General features: G+C 51.8%; 1 protein-coding gene across 1 annotated transcript in view; it reads left to right on the top strand.

The window, feature by feature from the left end:
- LOC137385228 (equilibrative nucleobase transporter 1-like) overlaps positions 1–12,382 on the top strand; it is a 140,122-nt gene that overhangs the window by 104,402 nt on the left and 23,338 nt on the right. The window contains exons 10-11 of the mRNA XM_068060214.1: positions 8,189–8,219; positions 10,716–10,731. Of these exons, the coding sequence (XP_067916315.1) occupies positions 8,189–8,219; positions 10,716–10,731 (47 nt within the window). The remainder of the gene's footprint in view (positions 1–8,188; positions 8,220–10,715; positions 10,732–12,382) is intronic.

The following is a 12,382-nucleotide window of genomic DNA, read 5'->3' as shown; positions in this document are numbered from 1 at the left end:
ATTTCCAATGGTAGGAATCCAGGTGTAAATACTCAGCCCCCTCCCAGTCTCAGGTTACCCAGGTGTGAACACTCAGCTAGCTCTCAATCCACTGGTATCCAAGGGCGAACACTCAGCTCCCACCCAGTCTCAGGTAATCCAGGTGTGAACACTCAGCTACCTTTGAGTCTCAGGTAAACCAGGTGTGAACACTCAGCTCCTTCCCAGTCTCAGGTAATCCAGGTGTGAACACTCAGCTACCTCCCAGTCTCAGGTACTCTAGGTCTGAACACTCAGCTCCATCCAAGTCCCCCTAATGCAGGTGTGAACACTCAGCTCACTCCCAATCTCAGATAATCCAGGTGTGAACACTCAGCTCCCTCCCAGACTCAGGTAATTCAGGTGTGAAAACTCAGACCACATCCAGTGGCAGGAATTCCAGATGTGAACCCTCATCTCACTCACTAACTCAGGAGTCCAGGTGTGAATACTGAGCTCCCTTCCAGTCTCAGGTAATTCAGGTTGAACACTCATTTGATTTCCAATGGTAGGAATCCAGGTGTAAATACTCAGCTGTCACCCAGTCTCAGGTAATCCAGGTGTGAACACTCAGCTACCTTTGAGTCTCAGGTAAACCAGGTGTGAACACTCAGCTCTTTCCCAGTCTCACATAATCCAGGTATGATCACTCAGCTCCCTCTCAGTCCAAGGTAATCCAGGTCTGAACACTCAGCTCCCTCCCAGTCTCAGGTAATCCAGGGGTGAGCACTCAGCTCCCTCTCAGTCCAAGGAAATCCAGGTGTGAAAACTCAGCTCCCTCCCAGTCCCAGGTCTTCCCGGTGTGAACACTCAGTTCCCTCACAGTCTTCAGTAATCCAACTGTGAACATTCAGTTCATTCCCAATCACAGGTAATCCAGGTGTGAACACTCATCCCCTCCAATTCTCCCATAATCCAGGTGTGAACACTCAGCTCCCTCCAAGTCTCCCTTATGCAGGTGTGAACACTGAGCTCATTCCCAGGCTCAGGTAATGCAGGTGTGAACAGTCACCCACATCCATTGGCAGGGAATCCAGATGTGAACCCTCATCTCATTCCCAGACTCTGGAATCCTGGTGAGAAAACTCAGCTGCCTTCCAGTCTCAGGTATTCCAGGTGTGAACACTTATTTGAATTCCAATCGTAGCAATCCAGGTGTAAATACATAGCTCCCTCCCAGTCTCAGGTAATCCAGGGTTGAGCAGTCAATTCCCTCCCAGTTTCAGGTAATCCAGGTGTTAACACTCAGCTACCTCCCAGTCCAAGGTAAGCCAGGTCTCAACACTCAGCTCTCTCCCAGTTTCAGGTGATCCAGGTGTGAACACTCAGCTACCTTCCAGTCTCATATAATCCAGGTGTGAACACTGAGCTCCATCCCAGTCTCAGGTAATTCAGGTATGAACACTCAGCTCTTTCCCAGTCTCTGGTAATCCAGGGGTGAACACTGAGCTCTTTCCCAGTCTCCGTTAATCCAGTTGTGAACACCCAGGTCCCTCCCAGTCTCAGGTAATCCAGGTAAGGACTGTCAGCTCACTCCCAGTCTCAGGGAATCCAGGTGTCAGCACTCAGGTCCCTCCCAGTCTCAGGTAATCCAAGTGTGAACTCTCATTTAACTTCCAATCGCCGGAATCCAGGTGTAAATACTCAGCCCACTCGCAGTCTCAGGTAATCCAGGTGTGAACACTGAGCTCCCTCCCAGTCTCAGGGAAACCAGGTGTGAACACCCAGGTCCCTCCCATTCTCTGGTAATCCGGGTGTGAACACTGATCTCCCTCCCAGTCTCAGGTAATCCAGGTGTGAACAATCAACTCCCACAAAGTCTCCCTACTGCAGGTGTGAACACTCAGCTTGCCCCCTCCCCAAGATTCAGGTAATTCTGGTATGAACAGTCATTTGACTTCCAATCGCCGGAATCCAGGTGTAAATACTCAGTCCACTCGCAGTCTCAGGTAACCCAGGTGTGAACAATCAGCTTCGTGTCAGTCACTGGTGATCCAGGTGTGAACACTCAGATAACTCCCAGTCTCAGGTAATACAGGTCTGAACACTCAGCTCCTTCCCAGTCTCAGGTAATCCAGGTATGAACACTCAGGTCTCTCCCAATTTTAAGTAATCCAGGTGTGAACAATCAGCACCCTCCCAGTCTCTGTTAATCAAGTTGTGAGCTCTCAGCTCCCTCCCAGTGTCACGTAATCCGCGTGTGAACACTCAGCTCCCTCCCAGTCTCATGTAATCTAGGTGTCAACTCTCAGCTCCCTCTAAATCTCCCTAATGCAGCTGTGAACACTCAGCTCCCTCCCAATCTCAGATAATCCAGGTGTAAACACTCAGCTCCTTCCCAGTCTCAGATAATCCAGGTGTAAACACTCAGCTCCTTCCCAGTCTCAGATAATCCAGGTGTAAACACTCAGCTCCTTCCCAATCTCAGATAATCCAGGTGTAAACACTCAGCTCCTTCCCAGTCTCAGATAATCCAGGTGTAAACACTCAGCTCCCTCCCAGTCTCAGGTAATCCAGCTGTGAACACTCAGCTTCGCCTCAGTCTCTGGTAATCCAGGTGTGAACAGTCAGCTTGCTCTCAGTCTCCGGAAATCAGGTTGAATACTCAGATCCCTCCCTGTCCCAGGTAAACTAGGTGTGATCACTCAGCTCCCTTCCAGTCTCAGGTATTCCAGGTGTAAACACTGATTTGACTTGCAATTGTAGGAATCCAGGTGTAAATACGCAGCCCCCTCGCAGTCTCAGGAAATCAGGGTGTGAACATTCAGCTCCCTCCAGATCTCCGGTAATCCTGGTGTGAACAATCAGCTTCGCCGCAGTCACAGGTAATCCAGGTGTGAACACTCAGCTCCCTCACAGGCTCCGGAAAACCAGGTGCGAACACTCAGCTTCGTCTCAGCACTGGTGATCCAGGTGTGAACACCCAGCTCCCTCCTGTATCAGATAATGCCGGTGTGAACACTCAGCTCCCTCCCAGTCTCCCCTAATCTTGTGTGGACAATCAACTCCCTCCCAGTCTCTGTTAATCAAGTTGTGAACTCTCAGCTCCCTCCCAGTCTCACGTAATCCGGGTGTGAACACCCAGCTCCCTCTAAGTCTCCCTAATGCAGCTGTGAACACTCAGCTCAGATAATCCAGGAGTGAACACTCAGCTCTTTCCCAGTCTCAGGTAATCCAGGTGTGAATACACAGCCCCCTCCCAGACTCAGGTAATACAGGTGTGGAAACTCAGCCCACATCCAGTGGCAGGGAATCCAGATGAGAACCCTCATCTCACTCGCAGACTCAGGAGTCCAGGTGTGAACACTCAGCCCCCTCCAGTCTCAGGTAATCTAGGTGAGAGCACTCAGCTCCGTCCCAGACTCAGGTAATCCAGGTATGAACACTCAGCTCCCTTCCAGTCTCAGGTAATCCAGGTATGAATACTCAAGTCCCTCCAAGTTTCAGGTAATACAGTTGTAAAGACTCAGCTCCCTCCCACTCTCAGGTAATCCAGGTGTGAACACTCAGATAAATACCCAGTCTCAGGTAATCCAGGTGTGAACACTCAGCCCCCTCCCAGTCTCCGGTAATGCAGGTACGGACAGTCACCTCACTCCCCGTCTCAGGGAATCCAGGTTTGAACAGTCAGCTCCCTCACTGTCTCTGGTAATCCGGGTGTGAACACTCAGCTCTGTCCCAGTCTCAGGTAATCCAGGTATGAACACTCAGCTCCCTCCCAGTCTCAGGTAAACCAGATGTGAAAACTCAGCTCCCTCCCAGTCTCAGGCAACCCATGTGTGAGAATTCAGGTCCCTCACAGTCTCCGGTAACCCAACTGTGTACATTCAGTTCATTCCCAATCACAGGAAATCCAGGTGTGGACAGTCAGCCCCTCCCATTCTTCCGTAATCCAGGTGTGAACACTCAGCTGACTCCCAGACTCAGGTAATTCAGGTGTCAGCTGTCAGCCCACATCCAGTGGCAGAGAATCCAGATGTGAACCCTCATCTCACTCCCAGAATCAGGAATCAAGGTGTGAACATACAGCTGCCTTCCAGTCTCAGATTATCCAGGTGTGGACAGTCAGATCCCTCTCAGTCTCAGGTAATCCAGGTGTGAACACTCAGCTAACTCCCAGTCTCAGGTAATCCAGGTGTGAACAATCAGCTCCTTCCCAGTCTCAGGTAATCCAGATGTGAACACTCAGCTCCCTCCCAGTCTCCGGAGTCCAGGTGTGAACAACCAGCTCCCGCCCACTCTCAGGTAATCCGTGGATGGAGAGTCAGATCCCTCTCATTCTCACGTAATCCGCGTGTGAACACTCAGCTCCCTCCCAGTCTCATGTAATCTAGATGTCAACTCTCAGCTCCCTCTAAGTCTCCTTAATGCAGCTGTGAACACTCAGCTCCCTCCCAATCTCTGATAATCCAGGTGTGAACACTCAGCTCCCTCCCAGTCTCACGTAATCCGCGTGTGAACACTCAGCTCCCTCCCAGTCTCATGTAATCTAGGTGTGAACACTGATCTCCCTCCAGGTTTCCCTAATGCAGCTGTGAACACACAGCTCCCTTCCAGTCTCAGGTAATCCAGTTGTGAACAATCAGCTCCCTCCCAGTCTCACATAATCAAGGTGTGAACACTGAGCTCCTTCCCAGTCTCATGTAATCTAGTTGTGAACACTCAGCTCTCTCCAAGTCTCCCTAATGCAGTTGTGAACACTCAGTTCCCTCCCAATTTCAGATAATCTGGGTGTGGACACTCAGCTCCCTCCCAGTCTCAGGTAATCCAGTTGTGAACAATCAGCTCCCTCCCAGTCTCACGTAATCCAGGGATGAACATTCAGCTTCGTCTCAGTCGCTGGTAATCCTGGTGTGAACACTCTGTTCCCTCCCAGTCTCCGGTAAACCAGGAGTGAACACTCAGCGTCGTCTCAGGCGCTGGTGATCATGGTTTGAACACTCAGCTCCCTCCCAGTCTCAGGTAATCCAGGTGTGAACACCCAGCTCCCTATCAGTTTCCCGTAATCTAGGAGTGATCACTCAGCTCTCTCCCAGTCTCGTGTAATCCAGGTGTGAACACTCAAATCCCTCCAAGTCTCAGGTAATCCAGATGTGAACACTCAGCTCCCTCCCAGTCTCAGGTAATCCAGGTGTGAACACTCAGATAAATACCCAGCTTCAGGTAATCCAGGTGTGAACACTCAGCCCACTCCCAGTCTCCGGTAATGCAGGTAAGGACAGTCACCTCACTCCCCGTCTCAGGGAATCCAGGTTTGAACAGTCAGCTCCCTCACAGTCTCTGGTAATCCGGGTGTGAACAGTCAGCTCTGTCCCAGTCTCAGGTAATCCAATTATGAACACTCAGCTCCCTCCCAGTCTCCGATAATCCAGGTCTGAACACTCAGCTCCCTCCCAGTCTCAGGTAAACCAGGTGTGAAAACTCAGCTCCCTCCCAGTCTCAGGCAACCCATGTGTGAGCATTCAGGTCCCTCACAGTCTCCGGTAACCCAACTGTGAACATTCAGTTCATTCCCAATCACAGGAAATCCAGGTGTGGACAGTCAGCCCCCTCCCATTCTTCCATGATCCAGGTGTGAACACACAGCTGACTCCCAGACTCAGGTAATTCAGGTGTGAGCAGTCAGCCCACATCCAGTGGCAGAGAATCCAGATGTGAACCCTCATCTCACTCCCAGAATCAGGAATCAAGGTGTGAACACACAGCTGCCTTCCAGTCTCAGATTATCCAGGTGTGGACAGTCAGATCCCTCTCAGTCTCCGGTAATCCAGGTATGAGCACTCAGCTTCCTCCCAGTCTCAGGTAATCCAGGTGTGAACACTCAGCTAACTCCCAGTCTCAGGTAATCCAGGTGTGAACAATCAGCTCCTTCCCAGTCTCAGGTAATCCAGATGTGAACACTCAGCTCCCTCACAGTTTCAGGTGATCCAAGTGTGAACACCCAGCTCCCTCCCAGTCTCCGGTAATCCAGTTGTGAACACTCAGCTCCGTCCCAGTATCAGGTAATCCAGATGTGAACACTCAGCTGCCTCCCAGTCTCCAGTAATCCAGGTGTGAACACTCAGCTCCCTCCCAGTCTCCGGAGTCCAGGTGTGAACAACCAGCTCCCGCCCACTCTCAGGTAATCCGTGGATGGAGAGTCAGATCCCTCTCATTCTCACGTAATCCGCGTGTGAACACTCAGCTCCCTCCCAGTTTCATGTAATCTAGATGTCAACTCTCAGCTCCCTCTAAGTCTCCCTAATGCAGCTGTGAACACTCAGCTCCCTCCCAATCTCTGATAATGCAGGTGTGAACACTCAGCTCCCTCCCAGTCTCACGTAATCCGCGTGTGAACACGCAGCTCTCTCTCCCAGTCTCATGTAATCTAGGTGTGAACACTCAGCTCCATCCCAGTCTCAGGTAATCCAGGTGTGAACACTTCGCTCCCACCCACTCTCAGGTTATCCAGGTGTGAACACTCAGCTCCCTCCCAGGCTCAGGTATTCCAGGTGTGAACACTCAGCTCCCTCCTAGTCTCCCGTAATCCAAGTGTGAACACTCAGCTTCCTCCCAGTCCCAGGTATTCCAGGTGTGAACACTTATCTCCCTCCCAGTCTCATGTTAACCAGGTGCGAACACTCAGCTCATTCCCAGTCCCTGGTATTCCAGGTGTGAACACTCATCTCCCTCCCAGTCTCGTGTAAACCAGGTGCGAATACTCATCTCCCTCCCAGTCCCTGGAATTCCAGGTGTGAACACACAGCTCATTCCCAGTCCCAGGTAATCCAGGTGTGAACACTCAGCTCCGTCCAAGTCTCAGGTAATCCAGGTGTGAACAATCAGCTCCCTCCCAGTCTCAGGTAATCTAGGTGTGAACAATCACAGCCCACCCAGTTCCTGGTAATCCAGGTGTGAACACTCATCTGACTCACAGTCTCCGGTCATCCAGGTGTGAACAGTCAACTCCCTCCCAGTCTTAGATGATCCAGGTGTGAAATCTCAGGTCACTCCCAGGCTCAGGAATCCAGGTGTGAACACTCAGCTCCCTGTCAGTCTCCCGTAATCCAGGTGTGAGCACACAGCTCCCTCCCAGTCTCAGGTAATCCAAGTGTGAACACTCAGCTCCCTCCCAGTCTCAGGGAATCCAGGTGTGAGCACTCAGCTCCCCCCACTCTCAGGTAATCCAGATGGGAACACTCACATCCCTCGCAGTTTCCAGCAATCCAGGTGTGAACACTCATCTGACTCACAGTCTCTGGTCATCCAGGTGTGAACTGTCAACTCACTCCCAGTCTCAGGTGATCCAGATGTAAACACTCAGTCCCCTGCCAATATCCCATAATCAAGCGGTGTACACTCAGATCCCTCCCAGTCTTTTGTTCTCCAGGTGTGACCATGCAGCTCCCTCCCAGTCTCAGGTAATCCATGCATTGACATTCAGCCCACTTGCTGTCTCAGGCAATCCAGGTGTGAACACTCAGCTCCCTCCCAGACTCAGGCATTCCAGGTGTGAACACTCAAGCTCCCTCCCAGTCTCAGGTAATCCAGGTGTGAACACTCAGCTTCCTCCCAATCCCAGGAATTCCAGGTGTGAACTCTCATCTCCCTCCCAGTCTCATGTAATCCAGGTGCGAACACTCAGCTCAATCCCAGACCCAGGTATTCCAGGTGTGAACACTCATCTCCAACCCAGTCTTGTGTAAACCAGGTGCGAACACTCAGCTCCATCCCAGTCCCAGGTATTCCAGGTGTGAACACTCAGCTCATTCCCAATCTCACGTAATCCAGCTGTGTACACTCAGCTCCCTCCAAGTGTTGTGTAAACCAGGTGTGAACACTCAGCTCCCTCCCAGTCTCGTGCAAACCAGGTGCGAACACTTAGCTCCCTCCCAGTCTCAGGTAATCCAGATGTGAACTCTCAACTCCCTCCAACTCTCAGGTAATCCAGGTGTGAACACTCATCTGACTCACTGTCTCCGGACATCCAGGTGTGAACAGTCAACTCCCTCCCAGTCTTAGATGATCCAGTTGTGAAGACTCAGGTCACACCCAGTCTCAGGAGTCCAGGTGTGAACACTCACCTCCCTGTCAGTCCTACCGTTATCCAGGTGTGAACACTCAGCTCCCTCCCAGTCTCAGGTAATCCAGGTGTGAACACTCAGCTCCCTCCCAGTCTCAGGTATTCCAGGTGTGAACACTCAGCACCCTCCCAGTCTCAGGTAATCCAGGTGTGAACACTCAGATCCCTCCCAGTCTCCCATAATCCAAGTGTGAACACTCAGCTTCCTGCCAGTCCCAGGTATCCCAGGTGTGAACACTCAGCTCCCTCCCAGTCTCAGGTATTCCAGGTGTGAACACTCAAGCTCCTTCCCCGTCTCAGGTAGTCCAGGTGTAAACACTCAGCTCCTTCCCAATCTCAGGTAATCCAGGTGTGAACACTCAGCTCCCTCCCAGTCTCAGGTATTCCAGGTGTGAACACTCAGCTCCCTCCTAGTCTCAGGTAATCCAGGTGTGAACACTCAGCTCCCTCCCAGTCTCCCGTAATCGAAGTGTGAACGCTCAGCTTCCTCCCAGTCCCAGGTATTCCAGGTGTGAACACTCCGCTCCCTCCCAGTCTTGTGTAAATCAGGTGCGAACACTCAGCTCATTCCCAGTCCCAGGTATGCCAGGTGTGAACACTCATCTGACTCCCAGTCTCGTGTAAACCAGGTGCGAAAACTCAGCTCCCTCCCAGTCCCAGGTAATCCAGGTGTGAACAGTCATCTCATTCCCAGTCTCAGGTAAACCAGGTGTGAAGAATCAGCTCCTTCCCAGTCTCAGGTAATCCAGGTGTGAACACTCAGCTCCCCCCCACTCTCAGGTAATCCAGGTGTGAACACTCACATCCCTCTCAGTTTCTGGTAATCCAGGTGTGAACACTCATCTGAGTCACAGTCTCCGGTAATCCAGGTGTGAACAGTCAACTCCCTCCTGTCTTAGATGATCCAGGTGTGAAGACTCAGGCCACTCCCAGGCTCAGGAATCCAGGTGTGAACACTCAGCTCATTCCCAATCTCAAGTAATCCAGCTGTGAACACTCAGCTCGCTCCTAGTTTTGTGTTAACTTGGTGTGAACACTCAGCTCCCTCCCAGTCTCAGGTAATCCAGGTGTGAACGCTCAACTCCCTCCAACTCTCAGGTAATCCAGGTGTAAACACTCATCTGACTCACTGTCTCCGGACATCCAGGTGTGAACAGTCAACTCCCTCCCAGTCTTAGATGATCCAGTTGTGAAGACTCAGGTCACACCCAGTCTCAGGAGTCCAGGTGTGAACACTCACCTCCCTGTCAGTCCTACCGTTATCCAGGTGTGAACACTCAGCTCCCTCCCAGTCTCAGGTAATCCAGGTGTGAACACTCAGCTCCCTCCCAGTCTCAGGTATTCCAGGTGTGAACACTCAGCACCCTCCCAGTCTCAGGTAATCCAGGTGTGAACACTCAGATCCCTCCCAGTCTCCCATAATCCAAGTGTGAACACTCAGCTTCCTGCCAGTCCCAGGTATCCCAGGTGTGAACACTCAGCTCCCTCCCAGTCTCAGGTATTCCAGGTGTGAACACTCAAGCTCCTTCCCCGTCTCAGGTAGTCCAGGTGTAAACACTCAGCTCCTTCCCAATCTCAGGTAATCCAGGTGTGAACACTCAGCTCCCTCCCAGTCTCAGGTATTCCAGGTGTGAACACTCAGCTCCCTCCTAGTCTCAGGTAATCCAGGTGTGAACACTCAGCTCCCTCCCAGTCTCCCGTAATCGAAGTGTGAACGCTCAGCTTCCTCCCAGTCCCAGGTATTCCAGGTGTGAACACTCCGCTCCCTCCCAGTCTTGTGTAAATCAGGTGCGAACACTCAGCTCATTCCCAGTCCCAGGTATGCCAGGTGTGAACACTCATCTGACTCCCAGTCTCGTGTAAACCAGGTGCGAAAACTCAGCTCCCTCCCAGTCCCAGGTAATCCAGGTGTGAACAGTCATCTCATTCCCAGTCTCAGGTAAACCAGGTGTGAAGAATCAGCTCCTTCCCAGTCTCAGGTAATCCAGGTGTGAACACTCAGCTCCCCCCCACTCTCAGGTAATCCAGGTGTGAACACTCACATCCCTCTCAGTTTCTGGTAATCCAGGTGTGAACACTCATCTGAGTCACAGTCTCCGGTAATCCAGGTGTGAACAGTCAACTCCCTCCTGTCTTAGATGATCCAGGTGTGAAGACTCAGGCCACTCCCAGGCTCAGGAATCCAGGTGTGAACACTCAGCTCCCTCCCAGTCTCAGGTAATCCAAGTGTGAGCACTCAGCTCCCTCCTAGTCTCAGGTAATTCAGGTGTGAACACTGAGTTCCCTACCAGTTTCCCGTAATCTAGGTGTGAACACTCAGCTCCCTCCCAATCTCACGTAATCCAGGTGTAAACACTCAACTCCCTCCCAGTCTCAGGTAATCCAGGTGCAAATACTCAGCACATTCCCAGTCTCTGGAGATCCAGATGTGAACACTCAGTCCCCTCCCAGTATCCCAGAATCAAGCGGTGTACAGTCAGCTCCCTCCCAGTCTTCGGTACTCCAGGTGTGATCATGCAGCTCCCTCCCAGTCTCAGGTAATCCAAGCATTGACAGTCAGCCCACTTGCTGTCTCAGGTATTCCAGGTGTGAACACTCAAGCTCCCTCCCAGTCTCAGGTAATCCAGGTGTAAAGACTCAGCTCCCTCCAAGTCTCAGGTAATCCAGGTGTGAACACTCAGCTCCCTCCCAGTCTCAGGTATTCCAGGTGTGAACACTCAGCTCCCTCCTAGTCTCAGGTAATCCAGGTGTGAACACTCCGCTCCCTCCCAGTCTCCTGTAATCCAAGCATTGACAGTCAGCCCACTTGCTGTCTCAGGCAATCCAGGTGTGAACACTCAGCTCCCTCCCAGTCTCAGGTAATCCAGGTGTGAACACTCAAGCTCCCTCCCAGTCTCCTGTAATCCAGGTGTAAACACTCAGCTCCCTCCCAGTCTCAGGTATTCCAGGTGTGAACACTCAGCTCCCTCCTAGTCTCAGGTAATCCAGGTGTGAACCCTCCGCTCCCTCCCAGTCTCCTGTAATCCAAGCATTGACAGTCAGCCCACTTGCTGTCTCAGGCAATCCAGGTGTGAACACTCAGCTCCCTCCCAGTCTCAGGTAATCCAGTTGTGAACACTCAAGCTCTCTCCCAGTCTCGTGTAATCCAGGTGTAAACACTCAGCTCCCTCCCAGTCTCAGGTAATCCAGGTGTGAACACTCAGCTCTCTCCCAGTCTCAGGTATTCCAGGTGTGAACACTCAGCACCCTCCCAGTTTCAGGTAATCCAGGTGTGTACACTCCGCTCCCTCCCAGTCTCCCGTAATCCAGGTGTGAATACTGAGCTTCCTCCCAGTCCCAGGTATCCCAGGTGTGAACACTCAGCTCCCTCCCTGTCTCAGGTATTCCAGGTGTGAACACTCAAGCTCCTTCCCAGTCTCAGGTAGTCCAGGTGTAAACACTCAGCTCCGTCCCAATCTCAGGTAATCCAGGTGTGAACACTCAGCTCCCTCCCAGTCTCAGGTATTCCATGTGTGAACACTCAGCTCCCTCCTAGTCTCAGGTAATCCAGGTGTGAACACTCAATTCACTCCCAATCTCAGGTAATCCAGGTGTGAACACTTTGCTCCTTTCCAGTCTCAGGTAATCCAGCTGTGAACAGTCAACTCCCTCCTAGTCTCAGGTAATCCAGGTGTGAACACTCAGCTCCCTCCCAGTCTGATGTAATCTAGGTGTGAGCACTCAGCTCCCTCTAAGTCTCCCTCATGCAGCTGTGAACACTCAGCTCCCTCCCAATCTCAGATAATCCAGGTGTGAACACTCAGCTCCCTCCCAGTCTCAGGTAATCCCAGTGTGATCACCCAGCTCCCTACCAGTTGCCCGTAATCTAGGTGTGATCACTCATCTCTCTCCCAGTCTCATGTAATCCATGTGTGAACACTCAACTCCCTCCAAGTCTCAGGTAATCCAGATGTGAACACCCAGTCCCTCCCAGTATCCCATAATCTAGCTGTGAATACTCACCTCACTCCCTGTTTTAGGTTATCCAGGTGTGATCATGCAGCTCCCTCCCAGTCTCAGGTAATCCAAGTATTGACAGTAAACTCACTTGCTGTCTCAGGTAATCCAGGTGTGAACACTCAGCTCCCTCACAGTCTCAGGTCATCAGGTTTAAACACACAGCTCCCTCACAGTCTCAGGTGATCCAGGTGTGAACACTCAGCTCCGTTCCAGTCTCAGGTAATCCAGATGTGAACAGTCAACTCTTTCCTAGTCTCAGGTAATCCAGGTGTGAACATTCAGTTCCGTCCCAGTCTCAGGTAA

This window comes from Heterodontus francisci, chromosome 28 (assembly GCF_036365525.1).
Source record: "Heterodontus francisci isolate sHetFra1 chromosome 28, sHetFra1.hap1, whole genome shotgun sequence".
NCBI classification, from domain to species: domain Eukaryota; kingdom Metazoa; phylum Chordata; class Chondrichthyes; order Heterodontiformes; family Heterodontidae; genus Heterodontus; species Heterodontus francisci.
Note: the sequence above shows the minus strand (reverse complement) of the source record. Positions and strands in the feature narration are given on the sequence as shown.